This window comes from Ochlerotatus camptorhynchus, unplaced genomic scaffold, assembly GCF_037179485.1.
Source record: "Ochlerotatus camptorhynchus isolate MF236.1 unplaced genomic scaffold, CSIRO-AGI_Acam_v1.1 ptg000036l, whole genome shotgun sequence".
In the NCBI taxonomy this organism is placed as follows: Eukaryota; Metazoa; Arthropoda; class Insecta; order Diptera; family Culicidae; genus Ochlerotatus; species Ochlerotatus camptorhynchus.
Window position 1 is genome coordinate 90,383 of NW_027040527.1, and position 26,261 is coordinate 116,643.

A 26,261-nucleotide genomic window follows, 5' to 3' on the forward strand; every position below is an offset into this window, starting at 1 on the left:
AAAGTCATCCATACTTTTACGAGAGGGCTTTACTTTCAGTGCATCCAACGACGTCAAAACCTGCCGCAAAAACTCCGTCCATTCGTGGTCCATCGTAAAACTATCATCTTTATCGAATCAACAAATAATATTTTGCTCTCTAAAATTATGCCCACGTTCGAGAGGCGCGCACACAACGCAGCTGTGAAATACAGACTCAAATAATTAAAAAACAATAATATCGCCGAAGCGTAACGGTTCCTCCTAGCATGGATTGAGCTGTTGGCCGTAAAACAGTTCCCCCATCCCCGAGAGGACTGGCCACGTACGGTAGTTCCATCCTGGAGAGCCAATGGCGCTCATCAAGTCTAGGATTCCGGCCAAGCCTTTAGTGTAGCTATAGCTACCTACCTTATAATGGGCCTATAGCTCCCATTTGGTGTGGAGGTTTTTCTTTTTCTCATTAAACATGCAATAACCCGATGATGAGCAAAACAGCTACGACGGACGGTGCTCCAATGCCTAGGCCTCTAAAACCAATAATTAGTGCGCAAGACTGAGTCCTCCCTCCTGATGGAAGTTACACCAAACAGCAGCCGCATGATCTCATTTTCTACCGGCTGCTGCTTCTGATGGTTGCTTACAAAACATTTCCGCGCAAAACAACAAGACAGGTGAGTAGGTCCACGCGTGGTCAGCTGTCGGCGACGAGAATGAACACGGAGGCGACGACACCAGTGTCCCATATGTCGATCAGGTTCCCCCGAGGAGCCATAATAGACTAATTTGTGGCCCTGCTGGAGTAAACTCAGAAGGGGGTTAAGCGTAGTCTTGTAACAGTAATAATAATACGCAATAAAATTACTGAAGTATATAAGTAAAACATAATCATAAAGCGTGTAGTTTAGGATCGGCTGTTATTGATTCTGTCCACGCAGCCCGCATGACTCGAGTGCTACTAGAGGAGCAACGGTTCTTTCCACAAACAGCTCTCTAAAAAAGCATGGCTGAGCGGTTGGAGGTTGAGTCACCACACCACGCTGCAGAACTCGCTAAATGAGTAAAAGTTCTAAGCGCTGAGCTCATTAGTGATGCTACCGTAGCACCCGATAGATGAACTTTGTTTTTTTTTGCTGATTGTCGTTATCTTGAATATATTTATGGTCAAAGACGATATTCAATCATTAGTGAGAACATTTTATGCATTTTCTATGGTTGTATGCAGGAAAATGACTTTCCTGGGGCTTCTGGTGCTTAGCCTTTCTGCGATCAGAAGAACCGCTGCCACTATCGTGCCAACTGCAAATATTGATAACCCGATTTAAAAAAAATGTATAAGATGTTGAGCAACCAGTGCCTACCGCAGAGAACACCGAATGCCGTTGAAACGCCAAAGAACTCTACCGGATGAACGCGTCCGCCCGATTGGCATATCGGTTTTTCAATTTTGTGAATCTTCAGAGTTCGTTTGATCAATCCCACCTCCTGGACACGCATCATACTGAAATCAAGAACTGTTAATTTGTAGAGTTCAATACTTAATATCACCGACATACGTAATCCTGAACATCTCCGTGTACATACTCCGTTTCGGAAGCACAAAGCTCATCAATCGCATATCGTTGAAAAGTCCTTTGGCCTGTCAAAAATTGACTGGAACTGATTATACGGAATCAGGGAATCAGGATCGACAAATTACCGTTCGCAGCTCACAAACTTCATTTGCATCGAACTGATTGGCAATGTCCTGGAATGCCTCGGTCATTTCGCAGTGAAATGCATATCCTCCGTGTTTGAGGTACCGGACGGCTGTAATCACATCCGCGTAGACCGGTAAGATCTGCTTGTCTTCGCGTGATGGTTTTACCTATATGTATGACGGGTGATGATGATGTTAGATTTATTTCACGCAATGCAAAATGGAATATATTATTTCTGATGAAGTTTCTGAGCAGGTTTTTTAAATAATTACTGGCCCCATTTCCGGAGATGAGATTTGAACTCGTGACCTATAGAATGGGATAAAGCTATTTTGATGACACGTTTCATGTCGATAATTATTATAACATGTTACATGAGCTGCAGTGCAAATAAGAAATCAGACAAAATTGTTCAAGAAAAGTTGAGTTGAATTCTCAAGAACACATATGGACGAGAATAATGAGCACACGGAGAAGTTTACATAAGTACTGACTAGTTAATGGTACATCAACAAACATGAGGTGGATCGAAAAGTTGTGGATAACCTGTACTACCTTAGCGGCGCCGGTGGTGTAGTGGTAAGCGTGATTACCTCTCACCCCAGCAGGCATGGGTTCAATCCCAGTCGGCGCCGCCGGGATGTTCTGAGGCGTAACATCTCTGATTACGCCTTCCACGGGAAGTAAAGCCGTTAACTGGAAAGCACAGTACATTTGTTCGTTTATTTTGCTGTAATTTAACTGAGAAGACAATTATTTTGTTCATTCTTGAACCGTGGTACTCAAAAGGTTTTACAAGGGAAAAAATAAATAGAAAATAATTTTAGCTATTTTGTTTCCATTACTTCATTCGTGAAATTAACGATATACATTGAAGATTGTAAGCGTCAACTGGATTCAGACTACACACTTACAATAGATTAATAAAGTCAGTAAAATTTTACTTGGATTCAGAATTGCGGATCACCCAGTTAAAGTCCGAATTTTCCGTAAAAAAAGTAAACACGAATTGTCAAAACAACGGTTCGTTCAGTAACGATAACGGTAATTCTAACTGGAAACTCCAGTAAATGCGATCATTATTTTAACAGTATTTAACTGACAAGACAGTTAAAACTTTATTGCCATCGTACTGGCAAGTAAGTTATATCAACCGGTGGAAACAAACGATTTTAAATTGGCTTACTACTTGGCTAGCCTATTGGTCCCAAGCAAATCGACTAACGTACCCCATTATAGTATAAAATCCAGTACTACACTATGTTTGTTTTGATTCGCTATGAAAGTTTGAAAGATAAAATGAGGGGTTAGAGGATTTTCCTATGTTTTGAGGGTTGAATGGATTAGCTTGGGTCCGAAGATAGTACCAGAGCTGAGCAAAAAAGTTGAGCTCGTTTCTTCGGGACCTTCTGGTCTTAGAGTTACCTCTATGGTTATATTTTCTGTGTTTTTTCGACGGAAAAATAATTTAAATTAAAAAATTATGAATTTTAGATAGAAGAAATGTATTTATTTTCCTACGAATTTCACATATTTCATTCTTAATTATTTATAACCTTTTAATTTAAGTTGTAGATAACCATATATGCTGTTTTCGTGGAACTTCCCCAATGTGTTGGACTTTTATGGTGTTGGGAACTGGTCATCTATCTGATAAAGAAGAAGATAATTTGATTACGAGCCATGACTTGAGTACGTTCCATGATTCCGTCAATGAATTATATTCGGATGATGATAAATGATCCTCCAATAATTTCGTACCTAATTAATTATAATATAATTAATAGTATTTCATAATTTTAAGTACCGTATGATGTGACTATTTTGAGATACGCCATTCCACAATGATAAGAGTCATTATTTCTAATTATAATTATCACTGTTCAACAGTTCAACACAGAATTGCAATCGATTTTCGAAGCAGCTAACTACGATGGCTAAAACAAATTGACATTATAGTAAGAGGAAAGTCTGACGTTATCACTTCTGAATGAATGCCAGAGGCCTTAAAGTTTACCCAGTTTTGGTTCATTAAAGAGGGCCTAAGTTTCAATCCATCAAAAGTCGTAATCATCCCTTTTACTAGAAAGAGGAAGATGAACCTAAAAGAATTCAATCTTGGAGGAGAGCAGATCCATCTTAGTGAACAGGTCAAATACCTAGGAGTTATTTTGGACGCCAAGTTGAATTGGAATGCTCAGCTTGATTTTGTGAATAACAAAGCAACCAGTGCCCTGTGGGCATGCTTCAAAACTATTGGAAGAAAGTGGGGTTTGAAACCAAAAATGACAATGTGGATTTACACATCAATAATCCGTCCGAAAGTAGCGTATGCTTCGTTAGTGTGGTGGCCAAAATCAAAAGAGGCCACTGCACAGAGGAAACTAGCAAAACTTCAACGTCCAGCATGCATTGCAATAACGGGTGCGGTGCGTAGCACCCCTTAAAAAGCATTAGAAAAAATCTTCAATCTGCTGCCCTTGCATGTGTAACATGTGTAACAGGAAGCGGAAACAAGTGCTCTAAGGCTCAATCTAAAAAAAAAAGTCATTCCAGGGGATCTTGTTGGTCATCTAAGCGTCTTACAATACTTCCAAAGAGGACCAGTGATGAGTATGAATGGAGACTGGATGAAACCAGAGGACAACTATGAAATTCCCTTCAACGTATGTGAAACGGCACGTTCGGATTGGGAAACTGGTGGTCAAGGCTCAATCATATTTTTCACAGATGGCTCAACAATTGGAATACGAACAGGTGCAGGAATTTTTTGCCCCGGGACAAATATTTCAGTTACGATGGGGCATTTTCCAACAGTGTTTCATGCGGAAATTGCAGTTATACTTGAATGTGTACATGTTTGTCTGAGGGTGAAATACAGATGTGCAAATATTTATATTTTTTTCTGATAGTCAAGCAGCGCTGAAAGCACTGAGTGCTTACAAATGTACATCAAAGATCGTCTGGGAATGTATTCTCTCGCTTCGGCAACTGTGCCAACGGAACTCAGTAAATTTATATTGGGTACCAGGACACTGTGGCATTGAAGGGAATGAAAAGGCAGACGACCAAGCAAAGTTAGGTTCCAATTCACAGTTTTTTGGCCCAGAACCATAGTGTGGAATATCATACTGTACGGTAAAAATGGAACTCAAATGGTGGGAAGAGCAAAGGGTGATAGCCAATTGGATGACTGTCACAAAATGCAACTAGTCGAAAAGATTTATAACTCCTAATATAACATACACCAACAAGCTCTTAGAGCTTAATAAAAGAGCTCTTAGTATATACACTGGCCTAGTAACTGGGCACTGTTCTAGTAGATATCACATGAAGAACATTGGTCGGGTTCAGAGTGATATCTGTCGTTTCTGCAATTTGGAACGTGAAACCTCGGAACATCCGCTCTGCAGTTTTGGTGCATCCTGGAAGGGTAGTTGGTTTTATAAACCATATTATACCGGACTGGGAAAAGATGTGTCCAGGCAATTAGCTGTCCACTCGTTAAATAGTGGTCGGTTTGCATGATACAAACAGCAAATAGGGTTACCACAAAAGTTCAAATAATGGACGCAGTGGTTTTACCTCCCCTTCCAATCAAAAAAAATCGTCAAATAACAGACTTAAAGTAGTTATTTTATACGATAGATGAGGAGATGAAAGTTTAGTATTGATAGTTCCACTAGAGTACGGCAGTGTGAAAATTGTAAATAGAGAGAGTAGAAAGCGAGCAAGAACAACTTTGAGGAAGGTACGAATCATCTCTCTTTACCAAACTCCCCAGTTGGAGAGGGATGGTGAGGGGTGTCCACCCCCCCCCCCACCACTCGCAAAAAGAGATGATCATCGATTTGCTCATGTAGGGTAGATAACTACTTCGGCCTAATCGCCCATTTTGGGCCTATCGAGCAAAAAACTTCAAATAAATCCATTTTTTTTTTTTTTTTTTTTTTTTTTTTTTTTTTTTTATTTTTTTTTTTTTTAACTCTTTATTTGTTCCAAATTCAAAATAAATTACATTTCATTTTAACCTAGGTGCTCCAGTTACTGCAGTAACGTACCAGCCTTAATTGTTATGATATATATCTAAGTGTTTTTACATTGTTCATGTCTTGGCAATTCAGTATTTTAAACAGGTTTTTTAACCTGCATGTCAGTATAACAATTGATATCTTAAAACTAAAAACTAAAACTAAATCTTATCTAAGTATAAAGGGAATTAATCGTTGCAATTGAGGATTGCAACGATTTTTGCCTGAAATTATTAATTATTTTGTTGGACATTTGTGCTAAAGTCTCAACATTCGAAATTCTATGTACTTCGGTTGTACTGTACCAGGGAGGCAACTTCAAAATCATTTTCAGAATTTTGTTCTGAATCCTTTGAAGTGCTTTTTTCCTGGTAGTGCAGCAACTAGACCATATTGGTACAGCGTAAAGCATGGCCGGTCTAAAAACTTGTTTAAATATTAGAAGTTTATTCGTCAGGCAAAGTTTGGATTTCCTGTTTATAAGAGGATACAAACATTTAATATATTTGTTACATTTGGCTTGAATGCCCTCAATGTGATCTTTAAAAGTTAATTTTTGGTCAAGTATTAATCCAAGATATTTCACTTGGTTTGACCAGGAAATTGGAACTCCGTTCATAGTGACTATGTGACTACTACTAGGTTTCAAAAACGAAGCTCTAGGCTTATGTGGAAATATTATAAGTTGAGTTTTGGAAGCGTTGGGAGAAATCTTCCATTTTTGTAAATAAGAAGAGAAAATATCTAAACTTTTCTGAAGTCTGCTGCAAATAACACGAAGACTTCTTCCTTTAGCGGAAATGCCTGTGTCATCAGCGAACAAAGATTTGTCAAATAAATCCATGATTTCAAAGTTAACAAGTCAATTATGCGTTTGGTACGAAACTTTAGTTAATAAAGGGTGATACGGTCAAAATTTGGTCAAGGGAAAACGCGTGTAAATCGGTGAAATCGTTTATTTAAAAAATCAAATTAAATTTCTTTTTCAAGTTCAATTAGTATAAAATTCAGGAAAAATATTCAGTTAGGCTTCCGCTTTTCCAAATCCGAATTGCCGGGCCTTACGCTTGACCCCTGCCATCAGATTTTGTACAGCCACCTTGTCCACCTTCTTCGCCGCAGAAAGCCAGTTTGCCTTGAACTGCTGCTCGCCCTTAGCAGGTTTTTTGGTCTTCTTTAGGTTCCGCTTGACAATAGCCCAGTATTTCTCAATTGGGCGGAGCTCTGGCGTGTTGGGAGGGTTCTTGTCCTTGGGAACCACCTGCACGTTGTTGGTGGCGTACCACTCCATGGCCTTTTTACCGTAATGGCAAGATGCCAAATCCGGCCAAAACAGTACGGAACAACCGTGTTTCTTCAGGAAAGGCAGCAGACGTTTATTCACACACTCTTTCACGTAAATTTCTTGGTTGACAGTCCCGGAAGCTATGAAAATGCTGCTTTTCAAGCCACAGGTACAGATGGCTTGCCAAACCAGATATTTCTTTGCGAACTTTGACAGTTTCATGTGGTTGAAAACATCTGCTACCTTTCCCCTTCCTTTTGCCGTATAAAACTCCTGTCCCGGAAGCTGCTTGTAGTCGGCTTTGACGTAGGTTTCGTCGTCCATTACCACGCAGTCAAACTTCGTCAGCATCGTCGTGTACAGCCTCCGGGATCGCGCTTTTGCCGTCGTATTTTGTTTATCATCGCGATTTGGAGTCACTACCTTCTTGTAAGTCGATAGTCCGGCTCGTTTTTTTGGCTCGATGCACGGTTGTAGACGATACACCCAGCTTATTTGCGGCATCTCGGAGAGAGAGGTTAGGGTTTCGCTTGAAACTACCGGCAACTCTCTTTGTCGTCTCAGCGGCTTCCGGTTTTCGATTTCCCCCCGAACCAGACTTCCTGGCTGTCGACAAACGTTCCCCAAACACTTTAATTACATTTGTAACGGTTGATTTGGCAACTTTTAGCGATTTTGCCAACTTTGCGTGCGAGTAGCTCGGATTTTCGAGATGCGCGAGCAAAATTTTGATACGCTGCTCTTCTTGCTTGGACGGCATTTTGACAACTGAAGAGTGAATTCCAAAATCAAAATAGGAGCAACATTCTACACACACACACCTTCAAAATGAGGGGTGTTCAGGTTTTTTAAATGCAAAATTGAAAGAAATACGTCAAGTTGATATTGACCAAATTTTGACCGTATCACCCTTTAAGCATTCGTACGAAGTTAATGAGAACGCGTAATATGAATGCTTGCACCCATTAATTCCAAAAAAAAAAGCGCTCCGAACGAATCAATTTTTATCTTCATCCGATAGGCCGAAGCGAATTCATTGGCGTTTCAATGGCGTTTCAATGCCTTAAGCCGAGTTTAGAATCCGTAGGCCGAGTTTGGCGTCAAGAAGCAGTGTTAGACTTTTTACAATATCTGAACGATTGGTTCCTCTTTACCAAATCTTACGGTACGTACGGAAAGGTAAATAAATTTGGAAGCCATCAGTAATAATAACATTCCGTTCGGTGCTAAACTGTGCTAGATTAAGAAAGACTAAGTGCGGGTTGTGCTTAATAGGCTGGAAATAGGGTAGTTAACCTTACCTACGATGGGTGGAAACAGTTCTATCGATTGTACCGCACTTAAGTCGTTATCTGAAGGGATACATCTAGTCGTAGGTTTGGAAATTGTAGCTATTGTTGCCTCTACCACTATATGTGCTCCTGTTGACTTAACGATCTCGAGGAGACACTGGTAAGGGAGGTGCTGCTACTGTACCTTTCCACCAATGACGTATGATTGTTTGTATTACTAGCTATTTTGTTTGTATTACTAGCGTAAAGATGTTTAGCGTCAAAACGAAACGAAAAAGATAGAAATGACGTCACCATACAAATGTAATTAACGAAATATTTCACCTGTATATAGTACACCATGGTTTGCTAGTTTGTTTTGACAGTAGGATTCACGTCTACGAAGCATTACGGACATGGCAGTTTCAGTCAAAGATTACCATTTGTTTACGAGATTTTTCGGTAGAAATGCTGTCATGATTCACGCATTCAATGACGTTTACTTATGGGATTTCCCCATAGGAGTAAAAAGTAACAGCAGCTTCGTAGACCCGAATTGACTGTACCGTTTCGACGCGTGTGCAGTGGAGTGAAAGGATAAGAAACGATCCACTATGTTTCGATGTTTCATGAAACTAACATAACTAAATTACTAGCCAAAAGGTCTTAACCCCCTGAACAATTTTGCCGAAGACAGTAACATCACAGACAAACAGACGTAGCACTTCATTCTGCATTATCGCACTGGCATTGGATCACTTTGACATTTCTATATATTCAATGAAACATTGTTAGCAAGCAAGCTTGTTTTCCACGAGAAGCTCGAGCTTTTTTGAGGTACAATGATTTCAAGAAAAAGTTATTCAAAGAGTTACGTCTGTTTGTCTGTGGTAACATTCTATCTGATCAGTTTCTTGAAATATTTTATATGTGAGAATCTCACGTTTATCCTAGCGCCACGTAGTGAAAAAACTCTAAACTAACTATGCACCAAGTAATAGGCTTTGATCTCCTGAACAATTTTGCCCAAGACAGTAACTTTCTATTTGATCAGAATCTCTAGATATATCACATGCGATAATTTTATATGTATTCTAGCACTGCGTAGTGAGAAAATTCTAAACTCCAGTAGTGCAAAGGTTATGATCTCCAAAACAACTATCCCTATCCTATCCTATCTAAAACAAAACGTTCTATCTGGTTAGGATCTCGAGATATTATACATGCAAGAATTTCGCGTAGTATGAAAATTCTGAGCTAACTATTGTTCACCAAGCAATAGGCTTTGACGTCCTGAACAACTTTGTCGAAGACAGTAAAGTTCTACCTGTTCAGGATATCGAGCTATATCATTTTTGAGAATTGTACATGTATACCAGCGCTGCGTAGTGAAAAAATTCTGAACTACTATTCACCAACGAAAAGATCTTGACTTTCGGAACAATCCTTTAAATATGTCGAACCTCTTAACGGAATCCCTTTGAGTGGGTTGATTTATTTCCTTTAAATTCCGTTATAATTGCTTATCTTTTGACCGATACGCGTAGTTCGTCTACTACTTGCAGACTTCATCAGTGCCAAGTACTCAACACCGCTGAAGAATCCATCTTTTATCTACAAGTTATATACTAATCAATAGGTTCTAAAAATCAGCAGGTATCAACTGCCATGTCAAAATTTACCTAACCAGGTACCTAAATGCAGTCTCCAACAGGTTGATGCATGCTACGATGTGTTGTTTTAGGTAGCATGCTAAAGAGTCTCGAGTAACCGTTTCCTTGATCTTAATCAATGTTGATGGATTATGTTTAAATATTTTTAAACTTTCAGCTACGTCTAATTTCCAAGGCGAAGATACAGTCCGCAGGATATTAATGTTATCATTTGTCAAATTGTGCCCCTTTGTAACGATATGCTCTGCAAGTTTGGATTTAAATTCATAATGAAGTCCTTTATCCATCTCTTTGTTAGCCTGCGATCTTTTCCTTAAACCTTGTTTCCAAAGTCCTTTACGTCTGACCAATGTAGATTTTAATGCAATCTGGACAAAAGATTTAGTAGACTCCGGCTTTTCCTAAGACATTTATTGAATCTTTTGTTTACCAAAGATTCACAAACCAGGAAACGAAATGAGGGAGATTATCTCGGCTGAAGGATCTCCCACTTATAAGCTTGCCAAATGGCTAGTAAAGGAATTTCAAAATATGCCTAAACCCTTTGCCATTCGCTCAGTTTACAACACACAGGAATTCGTAAATCAACTTCAGGCATCAGGAGAGATTCGGGAAGACGAAGTCATGGTTTCATTTGATGTCACAGCACTTTTTCCGAGTGTACCAGTAAAGGCAGCCATCAGCCTTTTAGAGGACTGGCTTCTGAAGCAACGTGAGGATTCTACTTGGAAAAACAAAGTTCGGTCATATCTCAAGCTTACTGGTCTTTGTATGGAGGAACATTATTTCATTTTCAGAGGAAATTTTTAGAAACAAACTAAAGGCTTTCCTATGGGTAATCCGTTATCTCCATTTTCATGTGAATTGTTCATGGCTAACCTAGAAAATACTCTGGAGGATAGGAATTTGTTGCCAAAATGTTGGTATAGGTACGTGGATGACATCTTTAGCATTGTCAAAAGGGAAGATTTATCAAAAACCTTGGAGGCCATAAGCAACGTTCACAAGGACATCAAATTTACTCACGAAAAAGAGAGAGACGGCAAACTCCCCTTCTTAGATCTTCTCATCATCAGGGAAACGTCTTCGTTCAATTTCGAAATCTAAAGGAAACCAACAAACACAAAGAGTGAGAAAACTCTGAACTACTGTCCACCAACAAAAAAGCATTGACCTCCTGAACAACTTTGTCGAAGTCAGTAACTTTCTATCTGGTCAGGGCGAGAATTTCACATATATACTAGCACTACGTAGTGATAAAACTCTGAATTACCACCAACGAAAAGGTAATGATCTTTTGAACAAGTTTGCCCAAGACAGTAATTTTCTATCTGGTATGGATCTCGAGATATTCCATGTTGTAACCAATTAAGTCAAATCCCACGTAGTATCGAAACCGTTCACATGGTTTCCGCTTAAATGTTCCCTGTTATCCGCATTTTTGGGGGTTTACTGTAATTAAAGTTTAGTTTGTTTAGTTCAAAACAAGTTTTCTGAGGTTCATTCAATGAGGCCGATGAAGCAAGTCCTCACCAGACTTGGAAAAACACCCACCGGCACGGCGAGCCGTGCAATAATATTGCTCCCCGTTCAAAGCTAACACGCACTCGGTTTCGGTACCTCTTGTCGGCTCGCCACCGATACGAACAAGAAACCTGAACGCGGAGCCGTTTTATTCGGCTTGGTGCCGTGCTATGGTTTTTCGGTGCGCTCCGTGCGGCTCCGAGCCAGGGTCCGGTGCCAGACAGAATACCGTGCTTCTTCTTTTTCTTTGTTTCCATTATCGCAGTCTACCTGTAACTAATTTTTTTTTTGTTCCTTTTCTGATTGACCTTTCCGGCGATACTGTACCTCTTTACTCCTATGGGAAAACCCCACAAACAACTGACATTCTGTGCATGAAGCATGGCGGGCTGTTCCGTACTCTGTCGCTCAAATTAAAAATCTCAAAGGGGCTGTTCATTAGCTACGTATACAGTTTTTTGGGATTCCTGACCCCCCTAAAATTTTAAAATTTGTATGGACCGTGGACAATTGCCAACCCCCCCCCCCCTCCAACCTGTCTACGTAGTTTATGAACAGCACCTAAGGAACTATCACACTATGAAGAGCCAATGCCGTCAATGCGAATTAATGCAACAGCGATTTTCACCATGTAACATTAATGCGGCAAATATAATTGCCTTTAAACCATAGTTTTTTGTTCCGCAAAGATCAATTACAAGTTAATTGTTTTGTTCTTATTTTCCCCGGCGAAGACAATTTGCTTCACTATAACGTTAGGGGCTGTTCATTAACTACGTAGACAGTTTTTTGGGATTCTTGACCCCCCTCCCCCTGCGTAGACAATTTGTCCATACAATTTTTTTATAATTTGTATGTGCCGTGGATAATTACCAGGGGGGGGGGGCTCTAAACTGTCTACGTAGTTTATGAACAGCCTCTTATTTAGAAAACTTTCTTTAGTTAACGCAGCGCGGCACAACATGTACCAAACATAATCGTAGACGAGAATGATGAGTGGTAAAATTAGCACCAGAGCACTAAAGAACAAAACAATAGAAAAGGGCCCTTCAGTATTTGTAAACAAACCGTTCTAAAGACCTTTCCTCACTAAGCGAAGGCTACCCACGCAAACCAACGCCATATCATGTAGGGGAAACTTTTCCTTATCCGATGATGGTGTTGGTTTGCGTAGGCGGCCTTTGCTGTGTTAGGAAAGGGCTTTAGAACGATTTGTTTACAAATGCTGATGGGCCCTTTTCTATGGTTGATCTAGACATTTTGCTTCACTCAGTTATTCATAATTTTCAACATTTCGAAAATGGCCAACACATCCGTATCCGAACGGACCCTGTTCCTGTCGAGAGAAATGACGGACTCAATTAGGAACGCGTTTTAAGTTTGCTTCGCACCATGGATTCTTATGTAAAGGGAAAACCTACTTGCCCATTTTTCTAAACTATTTCAGAACAAATTTCTTGAGTTCATCGAGTATAATTAAACTATGAGCTACTTGCTACCACTTCCATTGAAAAATTCAGTTTTGACAAAAACGCAAATGGGACCGAGTATAGCGCATCACCAACAACGAACGATACGAAATCATGAGGACTCCTCACCAACTAGCAACAAAAATGGAATGAGAGTGATCTGAGAATATGGTTACATTCTATTCTCCCACAGGTATCGAACAAGCCGTGGTTCAAAGGATTGGACATGAGCCGTGACTTTATACGTGTCATGTTAAGGCTCATGTCCAACCACTACTCGTTAGACTCGCATTTCTTCCGAATGTATGCTTATCACGAGATCAACCACGTGGTTTGGTCATGCACTCTCCATTGTGTTGCTAAATCCGAGTTATCCGCATCCCTCAGGGACCGAGAAAAAAAAAACATTTGCGGCCCGTTAGAGACATCTTGGCGAGCCGAGATCTCGACTATTTAAATTTAATTTATGTGTTATTAAAACGGATCGATCTTAGTGCCAGTGTTAGTGGCATCTTGTGTTCTCCCAAGTTGTTAGCTGTCCATCGGTGTACCTCCATGTTTGTCTTTTTCGTCATTATGTCACTTAGTTCAAGATCAAGAGCACATTGCTCTTCAAACCCTGTGTTCTCAATCCCTTCCCTGTTACCCCTAACCTCGAGATAGCCGCGAGTTATCGACCCCTGCTTTACTAACGTTAGTTTTAAGTAAGTTTGTAATCCAAACACTGAATATCGGCTCCGTATAAAGGGTGATACGGTCAAAATTTGGTCAATATCAACTTGACGTATTTCTTTCAATTTTGCATTTAAAAAACCTGAACACCCCTCATTTTGAAGGTGTGTGTGTGTAGAATGTTGCTCCTATTTTGATTTTGGAATTCACTCTTCAGTTGTCAAAATGCCGTCCAAGCAAGAAGAGCAGCGTATCAAAATTTTGCTCGCGCATCGCGAAAATCCGAGCTACTCGCACGCAAAGTTGGCAAAATCGCTAAAAGTTGCCAAATCAACCGTTACAAATGTAATTAAAGTGTTTGGGGAACGTTTGTCGACAGCCAGGAAGTCTGGATCGGGGGGAAATCGAAAACCGGAAGCCGCTGAGACGACAAAGAGAGTTGCCGGTAGTTTCAAGCGAAACCCTAACCTTTTTCTCCGAAATGCCGCAAATAAGCTGGGTGTATCGTCTACAACCGTGCATCGAGCCAAAAAACGAGCCGGACTATCGACTTACAAGAAGGTAGTGACTCCAAATCGCGATGATAAACAAAATACGACGGCCAAAGCGCGATCCCGGAGGCTGTACACGACGATGCTGACGAAGTTTGACTGCGTGGTAATGGACGACGAAACCTACGTCAAAGCCGACTACAAGCAGCTTCCGGGACAGGAGTTTTATACGGCAAAAGGAAGGGGAAACGAAGCAGATGTTTTCAAGCACATGAAACTGTCAAAGTTCGCAAAGAAATATCTGGTTTGGCAAGCCATCTGTACCTGTGGCTTGAAAAGCAGCATTTTCATAGCTTCCGGGACTGTCAACCAAGAAATTTACGTGAAAGAGTGTTTGAATAAACGTCTGCTGCCTTTCCTGAAGAAACACGGTTGTTCCGTACTGTTTTGGCCGGATTTGGCATCTTGCCATTACGGTAAAAAGGCCATGGAGTGGTACGCCGCCAACAACGTGCAGGTGGTTCCCAAGGACAAAAACCCTCCCAACACGCCAGAGCTCCGGCCAATTGAGAAATACTGGGCTATTGTCAAGCGGAACCTAAAGAACACCAAAAAAACTGCTAAGGGCGAGCAGCAGTTCAAGGCAAACTGGCTTTCTGCGGCGAAGAAGGTGGACAAGGTGGCTGTACAAAATCTGATGGCAGGGGTCAAGCGTAAGGCCCGGCAATTCGGATTTGGAAAAGCGGAAGCCTAACTGAATATTTTTCCTGAATTTTATACTAATTGAACTTGAAAAAGAAATTTAATTTGATTTTTTAAATAAATGATTTCACCGATTTACACGCGTTTTCCCTTAACCAAATTTTGACCGTATCACCCTTTAATAAACGTATTATAAATAAAAAGTTTTCTGAGGAATAGGTACCCATTCGGCAGCAAAATGGCAATGGAAAACTCACACTGTTGTACAAAGTACAACATGCGCGTAGTCGTGTTACAAAAGTTGACGCAAGTAATGAAAGGTTAAAGTTCTCTAGACTGCCCTAAATCTCTCAGTATTTGTTATGAGAATCCACAATGTTCCTGAAATGTATAGATTAGCCTTGAAGTTTTCACAATTTTTCTTAAGTTTTATAAACTTTATGAACGCTCACGGAACTTTGCCTTAAATCACTAATTTTCCCTGAACTTATCTGGACATCCCTAAAGTTTTCTATGCTAACATGAAGTTCTCTAAATTTTATTTATGTTCCGGTAGATTTTCTGATATTTATATATTCATAATTTCCTGACGCTTTTGAAGTTTTCGGCTCAATAATAGAATTCTCAGGATATCCCATAATTCAACGGAACTAATTGTAAGTCACTGTAAATTTCCTTAAGTTAGTTACTTAGAAACTCTCTGGATTTTCATGAAGATATCGGTGCTAGCTAAAAGTTCTCGCATATATTTTGATTAATGATTTCATGACATATTGATGATTAATTTGTTTATGACAAATAGATTTAAAGGATTTAATTGCTTATCCAATCAAAAAAGCTTTTTTTTTTATAAATTTTTTAAAGTTCTTGAAATTTCCATGACATAACACCATTAAAATACTATCACATTTCCGGATATTCATATAATTTTTATTGCGTTCCAGAAATTCTCTCGGAGCTTTGCTGAAGTTTTTGGAAATTCCCTGCGTTTAATGAAACTTTGCTTACTAACCTCATTGATGTTTCTCAATTGTAAAACACCTTGGATGTTAATAAGTTAACATTCATCCTATGGAAACATGACACCTACCTTTTTCTCGAATAACTCTCGGATGATGGGAACTGTTGTTTCCTGTGAATGCAGAAGACATTTAGTATTCACACATCTATATTCAGTGTAATATGGGTCTAGACTAGGTTTTTAAGAAGAATGTTTACAGTGAAAATTTTGTAGCTATTTGCGAAAATTAAGGTGATAAAATTTGTTTTCTAGATCTTCCATTAAGAACAAAATTCAACATCCTGGATTTAATTCAGTTTTAAAGATCCTCGAGAAATCTTTTCGATATCTTGGAATTTCAATTTAATATGGATATTAAGTCAACTTATAATCCTCGAATACATACAAATATCTAAATCTAGGGTCAACCAAATTTTAGAAAATTTCAAAATTAAAATTAGGATTTGAAATTTGTTTGACACGTTAATATTGTACTTACTCGAAACAATATCTTATGATAGCCGATATCCCGGAACGATAGAACCAACGCACTATCGATGATCTCCCGGACCGTCTCCGGTCCCCTACCGGGAGAGCTGAGCAGACCTCCCACAACCGCAGAAGTGTAATAATTGTACATTACCAGATTCATCATCAGCAATGAAGAAAGGGCAATTTTAATCGATAGCCTTGGAGAAATTCGACTTGGTATGCCTTGCTGCGAGATGGTCCCAACGACGTCGACAATGTAAGCCGCCCAGGAAAGATTCAATTCATGTTTGTACGTCTTGAAAACTATGAGACCAACTAGTTTCAGGACGATCACTATCAGTACTGTTGTAACTGATGATGCCACCCAAACGCTGCTACGGAATGGCGTAAAGAAGTTTCCTGCTCCAGATACGCTGGCCAATTGCGGCGTTATGCGGTAGATGAATCCTGATCTGAAACGAAAAATGATTGATATCATCTGCAGATAACAAACAAATCATTATGACCGACTTAAATTCCCAACTCTGATGAATAATATCGAACTCAGCATGGCGATTGATTCTCTGAAATATGCCAGATGCTGCAACGTCCGCTTCATTACGGCTAAGTATGCCGAGCATTCCAAGGCGGTACCCATTTTTGAGACGACCTGACCAACCTCGCGCTACGCGGTATTTGATGCTGCAATAATGGCATCATTTTCTTTGAGTTTGAATCAAATGACTCATAAGAAACTTACGAGAAGTTGTGATAATTACGCAAAAAACTCAGCAAAGCATAATGATACTTGACGAATACCACAATTCCGGGTTCGCTTCCTGGCTCCGATAGAATTCTATCTACATCATTCACAGCAACGTTATCACGATCAATCTATTAAAACATAAATCATTTTGATCATATACCTACTTTAAATTTTTTATCATCGCTTACCACAGTTGTGCCACGCAGTTCAATTCCATCAAAATTTCGTCTCGTATAGTATCTATTATAGCCGAAATCAGTTACCAATCCTTCATTCCTATCCCACTTTCCGTAATTGATCTGAAAAATATCTTTGCACAAATGTCTTCCTCTGGCATACACATCTTCCAATTCATACATTGTGTCATTGCTTCCACCCACTTCCTTTGCATTTGTCACATCGGAATTCATCTGAATAGATTTCAACTGCCAAAGAATTGCGTTCACATCCACTGATGAATCATTGTGATTTAAAAATAACCAACTGTACGTTGAGTTGAAGTAACGGTGATCTGAAAACTGATGTATCAAGTTGTTATTAACAATTTTTCATAGTACTGCCAATTTCACAAACTTTCTGCAGCACGTCCAATGAACCACTGCAACTGTAATCGAAAATGCATGCCGTTCGCGCGTGATGGTCCTGCGGTAGCACTTCCGGTGCCATCAAACCCTCACTCTCGTCGATGTTTATGAATCTCATTGAAATATTACCATCTTTCATTGATCGGTGTATTCTGCATGCTGAAAAAATGGGATTACGTTTGTAAATTAAACTTTGTGAAAACTGCACTCAACTAACACTCCAAAACATCGCACAGGAAAAAGACGACACTTTTCGATTGCTTCAACTTGATGAAATCGGCTATGAAGTTCGTGTTGATGGCATTTGCACTGAGAAGCAGCGGCGAAAGCACCAGAAACAAATGTATGAGCAACATCATGCAGCAGAGCCTTCGACATGATTGCTCGCAACTTATAAAGCCACTGATTTGAATCATGATTGATGTTTCGGTGGAACTTATTAACAATTGAAAACCAATTTCCGATTCTAGATCTTTCGAAACAAAGTGACAGGTAAATTAGTAAAAATTGCAGTTGAAGGCAACTTTCAATTTGATTTCACCCAGATTGTGAAGGTCATTTTTGATTTGCGTTGATTGTCGGGCCAATTACCAATGTATGGTCAAAGGTTTTACGTTTCTTAAGGCCTGACAGCGTTAAATTCCCGAATTGAATGTTCATCGAATGAACATTCTGGAATAATGAGAGAAGATAGCCAATCTTCTCAATGAACTAAACGTTAAATATGAACCAGCCAGTGTGCGCTCTTCCTTTCTTTGATTTTAGTTGTCGCGATGTATCCAGATATCCTGAGGATCGTCTTCAGGCCACCCTGAAACAGCATCGATAGGGTGATGGCTTATTTCCTCTATACTCAAGATTGCATGCAATTTAGAAAAAATCGCGGATCTCTGCACAGAAAAAATTCTGAATGTTAACTATCGCGCAAAATCTCCTTTCGTTTAATTTTGAGCTACTTGGCATAAGCAGCGAAATCGTTTGCAAGCATGCATACAATATTGCTAATTTATGCGAAATATTGCGTAAATTTATGCCAAATCTAGCGTTAATTTTATGTGCGCTATATCTCGCAGAGATTTCCATGAATTTTTCAAACGGTGTGGGTCTAGCTAGGGAAATAAATAGTTTCCCAGTGAATACGGATATCCAGAAGGACGTTTTATGGCCACCGAAGGATTCAACTAATATAGAGCTGAGATATCTCTTCTCAACTGAGGGTTCTTCAAATTAAAAAAAAAATCAATAATCTCTAGGTCTACCTCAAGAAATTGACCTTCGAATGTTCAGAGGACCGTTTTCTGGTTACTCGGGAGCAGCATAGATATACTTACCTTACCAATCAGGTTAAGGCCTTGTTGTCCTCTGCTGTCCGAAGAAGTCGTCTCCACTCTACTCGATCCATGGCCACAGTTCACCAGCCTCGTAGTCTGCGATAATCTATCGCAACCCGGGAAGCCGAGCGATTTGCAGTTCCATGTTCCAAATTTCCAATCGTAGTCCTTATTTCGTCGCGTAGGTCTGTGCCGATTGTTCCGATCCGTATTTCTTTCTTCGGTATTTGCAACTTTGTTTTTTTTTTCCAGGGCGGCTTGTTGGGCCTGCCCCAACCCCCTGTCTCGCCGGGGGACCATCGTGCACAGCTCTGTTTAGAGTCCCACGCTGGCACTAGGACGGTGATCAGCCACTCCTAACATTGAGAACAGACGCCGTTTTGAGCCGCACCTCCATGGTGAACAGACGCTCGGGTTTGGTGAAGCATTTCCTCTATCACCGTTCTATGGTTACCGCGCCAGTGTTCGCGTCGCACCTCTTCACTTTGCTATTGCCGGACTGGCAACATTGCCCAGGCTACGCCACCCAGCTGTGTCCATGTTTCAGCTGGTAGTCTTTTGTTATCATATGACTCGAGGAGGCGTGAAGTAGGAACTTGTGAGGACCACGGCTAGGTATTCCGTTCCTTCCAGATTGTCAACTCACCATTTTGGAGCATAGATATGGTGATGGCATATTTCCTCTGAGCTCATGATTGTATGTAATTTAGAAAAAAAAAATCGTGGATCGCTGTGACTACTTTGGGCCCACGCATTAATTATGACAGGCTAAATCGAGCAAAAAATTACCCCCTCCCCCCTATCGTGACGTTTTTCTTATACCTAATGCATTACTTGTCACAAAATCTTAGACCCCCCTCCCCCCTTAGAGCGTGACATAATATATGCATCAACCCTTTTAGGAAATAACCAATTTCCCGGTGAATCCGGATAGCCATACATAGACGGGCGTTGTGTGGCCACCGGGGGATCGAATCAATATGGGCTGAAATATCTTTTCTTAACTTAGGGTTCTTTACATTTTCACGAATCTCTAGGTCTACTTTCAGGAATTGACCTTGATTCCAGTAATTCTGGATATCCAGAGGACCGTTTTCTGGCTACCCGATAGCAGAATCGATGTAGTGATTTGTGGCATGTTTCCTCTATACTCATGCTTGTATGCAATTTGGAGAAAAAAATTCGTGGGTCTCTAGGTCTACTTTTAAGAATTGATTGTTTTTCTGATGATTCTGGATATCCAGAGGACCGCTTTCTGGCCACCCAGTAGCAGAATCGATATGATGATGACATATTTCTTCTATGCTCATAATTGTACGCAAATCTAGAAAAAAACGCGGATCTCTATGTATACATTGAAGAGTTTACTGTTTTTCCGGTAACTCCGAATATCCAGAAGACCGTTTTGTGGCCACTTGGTTGCAGACTCGATTTGGTGAAGGTATATTTCCTCTATGCTCATGATTGTATGAAATTTAGAAAAAAAAATCGCGTTTCTCAAGGTCTACTTTCAGGAATTGACCGTTTTCCCGGTGAATCCGGGTATCCTGAAGGACGTTCAATATCCACCGTGGGACCAAATCAATATGGCACTGAGATATATCTTCTCAACTAAGGGTTCTTCACATTTTCTAAAAAAGCATGGATCTCCAGGTCTACTTTACAGAATTTACTATTTTCCCGGTGATTCCGGATATCCAGAGAACCGTATTCTGGCCACTCGGTAGTAGAATCGATATGTAGATGTCGGATTTCCTCTATGCTAGTGATTATATGCAAGTTAGAAAAATTCACGGATCTCTAGGACTACTTTCAGGAATTGACCATTTTCCCGGTGAATCCGAATTTCCACAGAGCCACTCCAATCGATTCCTTGTCTGTTCCGGTTGAAAGTAGATAGTCATACCTTTCAAGTAGTGGCTCAATATTAAGATGTGGTAACCACATTGCCGAAAACCAGTCATGTCAGCATGAATCGACGCTCATTTTGCTTGGGACTTTTCCGGGTTTTTCCGTTCCGGCTGGCCAACCACAGGTCCAATTGGTTTTCTACCTATTCTAAACGAAAGAAGCCATACCATACCATACCTTTTGAGTGATGGCTGAATCACAACGATTGGTCATTGCATTCCTGAGAACCAGCCATGTCAACATGCATCGACAAGCATTTTGCAGCCTTGGGGTTATGTCAGTTAATAAAGAAAACAAAAACAAAAACCAAAAAAAGAAAAAAAAAACTAATTCTAAATGATTTTGCTTCCATAAACCAATAAACTGTACTTGACATAATTTCTCATGCTTAATTTGCTACTTTTGAACCTAATCAGATCACCAGGTGCCCCTGGAAATGAAGGAACCCTTATTGCCTTGAGCACTAAGAGATGGCACTTGGGTGTAGCCACAGGAGTGGAACTTTGGATCAGAAAGTGGCTCCACTTGTCATTTGCGAACACTAGCGCACCTAGCGGTAGAAGGCATCTTCTGCCTGCAGTTAAGATAGGCAGCATGCTATGATAGTGTGAGTGCACATAGAAAGCCCGTGTGGAACGCTACCACAACACATCGCTTGTTGAGCAGAAAAACGAACACTTTTTGATTCACCGATTTGTTTGCACTTCTCCTTCTGTTCTGTGGTGTAGCGTTAGTTTGAAAATAATGTGGTGATGTCACGTAAAGGACTGTTGAAGGGTTCATAATTGAGCCGGCGCCGGTGGTGTAGTGGTGAGCGTGACTGCTCTCTCACCGTAATGGGTCTGGTTTCAATCCCAGCCGAGGTCAGTGGGATTTTTCTGAGGCATACAAATCGCTGATCACGTCTTCCTTCGGTCCCGACCCCCATGTGTGTTGAATGGGTGCAATATCCTACGCAGGTGTGGAAGCTGCCTTCCTGCACATTCAAATGTCGTCAATGGATGTTAATCGATGTCCGTCGGTGATTGGCACTAGATTGCGGAACAGAGACCGACGTTAAATATAAGAATGAAGGGTTCATAATCAGTGCTGTCATAGAGCTGGATTCCCACATACTTGTCATATAAGCACCCTCACCTTAAGGACTTAATGACTGTTCACTTTATAAAACGGACACACTTTCAATCCCAATTTTTTTGTATGTCTAAAGGTTGAACACAAAAAAAAAAAAATCCGGGTACATTAAAAACACTACCATTAAGGCATTTTTTGAGTAATTTTTTTCAAAATTTCATTGTATAGAATCACAGTAGGCATTGGTTGTCAGCATAAGTTCGTTTGCTTACATCATGGCTTCACCGGAGCCGGCTCAAAACGAAAATAGCTCTAACCACTCGAGAGTAAGCAAAACTTTTGAATTTATCGAAATCCTGGGCAGGAATGTTATATCTCGGTGTACCGGAAGAGTGCCCCGAATGAATGTAAAATCAAAAAGAAGTTGAAATTCCCCAAAAAGTTCCTTGTCTGGCAAGCAATCTGAAGTTATGGGCTGGAAAGCGAAACTTTCGTTACTCCTGGGACTATGAACCAGCTAATTTACCAGGCGGAGTGCCTACGGAAGAGACAACTGCCTTTTCTGAAGCAGCATGAGGTGTATTGCTTATGTTGGCCTTACTTGACAAGTCTAGATAGAGCAGGAATTAGGGCGTAACAGCTTTTGTAAACAATGACTTCTATCGCTGATTTCTAGGAATTCAAGGCATGTCCACGCAGACCAACATAACCATCGGATAGGAGAAGTCTTTCCCTACCCGATGAGGATGTTGGTTTGCGTGGGCGAGCCTTAAATTTCTAGAAATCATCAAGAGAAGTCATTGTTTACAAAAGCTGTTAGGCCCTAATTCCAGCTCTATCTAGAAGTGGCCACTACTCAAATTCCACCAAACAGTGCACAGTGGTCCAGAATGCAGATTTAGGTGGAATGATATGTTTTGAGGCTGAAATTGAAACTTTAGACTAAAAGTCTCTTCTACAAAGTTCTTTCTTATAGTTAGGCCCTCATTTTTATAACAATGAATTCTAGGGTGGTTCGTATTATCATTAAAATCAAAAATCTAACTTATTTGTTCGAATAAATTAAGGTATACATTCTTCGGCAAATTTATAGCTAAGCTAATTTCAAGCAACTTTGTAGAAAACAACTTTTTTGTATCTCTTAAATTGGCCGATTTAGAGCTATTTTCTTGAATTCAGTTAGGGTGGCTCTAAAAACATCCACAAACCCGACAAAGACCCTACCAGTGCCAAAAGCTATCTCCCGACCAGCCTCTTGTCATCCATCTCGAAGCTATTCGAAAAGTTGATACTCAGCCGTCTGCTGGTGTTTTCAAATGATAATAACATCGTTCTCAAAGAGCAATTCGGGTTTAGTAAAGGCTACTCTACCATCCATCAACTCGCAAGGGTTACTAACATCATCAAGTGGAACAAGTCTCTTCTCAATACATTTGCCATGGCATTGTTGAACGTTGAGAAGGCGTTCGACAATGTCTGGCATGATGGCTTAGTGTACAAGCTGCATTGATACAATTTCCCGATCTTCCTTGTTAAGATCATCAAAAGCTACTTGTCAGGCAGATCATTTCAGATCTTCTTGACAATTCACCTTCTGATACGTTCAACGTTGATGCTGGGGTTCCCCAGAGTAGCCTCCTTCCTCCTATCCTCTTCAACATCTTCACGTCAGATGTTCCTCCTCTTCCGGGTGGTGATGCCATCATCTACAAGGGTCGAGTGATCTGTGCTCTGGCGAGAAATCTTCAATCAGACCTGGATGTTCCGTTCGACTATTTCAAAAGATGGTAGATTAGTATCAATGCAGCTAAAACACAGACCATACAATTTCCGCATTCCAATTCACCTCGGCTTGTTCCGCCTGATAACTTGAAAGTCCATCTTGATAATACTCCCATTGAATGGTCGAGCGAAGTCGTCTACCTTGGTCTCACCCTTGATAGCAAGTAGCTGTTCCGTTCCCATGTGGACAAAACATCCGCCAAGTGCAACATCTTGATTAGGTCGCTCTACCCACTTTTCCACATGAAAGTTCACAGTTTCCCTTGAAAACAAGCTTGCCATCTACAAGCAAATCATCCTCCCCGCCATTGAGTGCAGAATGCAAATCTGGGAGAGCTGTGCTAAGTGCCATCACCTTAAACTCCGAAGGATCCAGAACAAGATCCTTAGGATGATCCTAAACAGTCCCCCGCGGACTCGAAATTCTGAAATCCACCGCCTGACTGGTCTTCAGACTCTAGAGCAGCGGAGTACGCTCAGCCTCGGAAGGTTCAGAGACGCCTGCCTGAGATCAAATCACCAGATCATTCGCGATCTTGCTAATTAGGTTAACTTATTAGTATCTAAGTAGGATATCAAATTCTTTTTTAAATTCAAGAAAAACGCACCCCAAAGGGGTATCCTGTAACCGTAAACACGTAAATTAGATTAACAAATTAAGCAAAGATGAAGAGCCCTTCAGGCTAATCAATTGGAATATGCGAACAATGTAAAAACATAATCAAGGGGAAATAAAAGTAATTTTACTACTTTACTACTACTCGTTGACGGCATTATTGTAACGCATTTTGGAGGAGACGGAAGCAGAAGAAACAGCAACAGCAGCATTGGAACCAGCCGCAGCCGTGGGAGAGCTGCACCATCAATTCGTGTAGCTGTGGCTGACGCTGGAAACCTCGGTCCGGCTACGATACTGACGATGGTTCTAAAAAATCACGTTACTTAAACCATTGCACACTTTATATTGGACTACATATTTGCACCAGCCAGTGTGTCCTTTTCGCAATTGCCCCTCGCCGTAAAATCTCACGGACACTTAAGTAAGCTTCTGTTCGAAAACAACTAAACACGACCCGCTGTGACTACCGTCAGTCTTCCACTACGGCCTCCATGATCATTTAAGGGCGTACGCGTATGCATAAGGTCAAGCGCCAAGCCTGCATGCCCGATTGCGACCGTGACATTTATTTTCTTCCTCAAAACAAATTATTGATCATGAGCAAAATCTTAACTTATCGCACGGACCCAACCGTACAAACCGAACAACAGACCGCACGCGATTGAGGCCATCTCATCGGGTAGAAACGGGAATCAATAACAATGAAAACACATTTTTTAGAACATTTTTCAATTGGAACGTACCGTAAAACGGGGTATCTTTGATGATGCGGGTAACTTTGATAGAAGAATATAATGATTTAATTTACTCTCTGCACTTATTCCGAATTTGAAACATTGGTTTCATATTGTAGCTTAGGGTATTTTCGTTGATATTGTATACAGTTTGTGTTGAATATTTTCCAAACCTTTTCTTGTTTTTCACTTGTTTGAAAAAGCACTCAAACCATCTTTTATGAAATGTATTTCCGATATAGCCATTACAAATTCAATCTTGATATTGCTTATGATGTTCTCTGATTTTATACCCATTCAAAGATTCATATTTCGTGAAATAAATTGTTTCAGGTTCACGCATTTTCTCCTACATTCATCGAGCATTATCAAAGTGATCCCAAAGCAAAAAAAAATATGTTTGGTGAGTAAGTAACAAGTAAAGTAAAGTACAAATGCAATAATTTCCGCTAAACATATTACTTACGAATTTACTCTTGTAAACTCAGTACTTGTTTTAAAAAAATAAAATTTGAAAACCTTCATTGCTGTAAAAATATGTAGAATATGCTGACAAAAAACTATCAATGTTACCCCGTTTTACGGTATTCATCAAATCTATATATAACTCGACAGACAGCATGCAAAAGGGCGTAGAGGCGATGATCAATTTTCTTCGTAGATTTTCTCTTTTGTTAATAACTCGCTAGATTTAACGTTTCTCGGTGCATTTGCTAATGCTTTTGATAGCCACAACTCTGCATTGAACAAATTCTAGAAAATGTTTTCGCTTAGCTGTAGCAATGCATAGAGAAAATCGATGAAGAGAATCGATCATCGCGTATACGCCCTTATGCATGCTCACTGTAGAACTGCCCGAGAGCGCGTATAGAGTTCTCTACCACCGTTACTATTAGTGAGCAGTTTCACTAATACATGCATTTTACTGGTTGAAAATAGAAAACAAACCGCTGTCAAGTCGAACACTTTGACAGCTGATTTCGTGGTTGAAAATAATAAACAAATCGATTTTACCCGGCTTCACTAGCAAGGTTGTATTAGTGAGATCTTGCGGCGAGAAGTTAATTCCAGAAGCCTGCACGCATATTTCTCCTAATCAAATCTTAAGCCGCACGATACTTACAGGGACTCAATTCCGTCAAAATTTGATTTACTCAAAAGTTAGTTGAGATACATATATATTGTCAAAGAC

The 26,261-nt window shown here is 40.2% G+C and overlaps 2 protein-coding genes across 2 annotated transcripts in view; both read right to left on the reverse strand.

Annotated features, from left to right (window-relative positions):
• LOC135710422 (transmembrane protein 65) overlaps positions 1-26,261 on the reverse strand; it is a 620,863-nt gene that overhangs the window by 11,160 nt on the left and 583,442 nt on the right. The gene's annotated exons all lie outside the window — the stretch shown is intronic.
• LOC135709735 (ionotropic receptor 75a-like) lies at positions 1,178-23,899 on the reverse strand. The gene is made up of 8 exons (XM_065232117.1): positions 23,781-23,899; positions 16,800-16,970; positions 16,297-16,741; positions 15,888-15,929; positions 1,679-1,846; positions 1,536-1,618; positions 1,341-1,480; positions 1,178-1,278 (listed from the first exon to the last, which is right to left on the reverse strand). The coding sequence occupies exons 1-8, from the start codon at positions 23,897-23,899 to the stop codon at positions 1,178-1,180; spliced, it is 1,269 nt and encodes a 422-aa protein (XP_065088189.1).

Coding starts and splice junctions, on each gene's coding strand:
- LOC135709735 (XM_065232117.1), bottom strand. CDS start 23,899: ATGGGAACGGAACAGCTACTTGCTATCAAGGGTGAGACCAAGGTAGAC. Junction 15,930..16,296: donor ATCATAAGATATTGTTTCGA/GTAAGTACAATA, acceptor CTGCATTCACAG/GAAACAACAGTTCCCATCAT. Junction 1,279..1,340: donor GGCATTCGGTGTTCTCTGCG/GTAGGCACTGGT, acceptor CAATATTTGCAG/TTGGCACGATAGTGGCAGCG.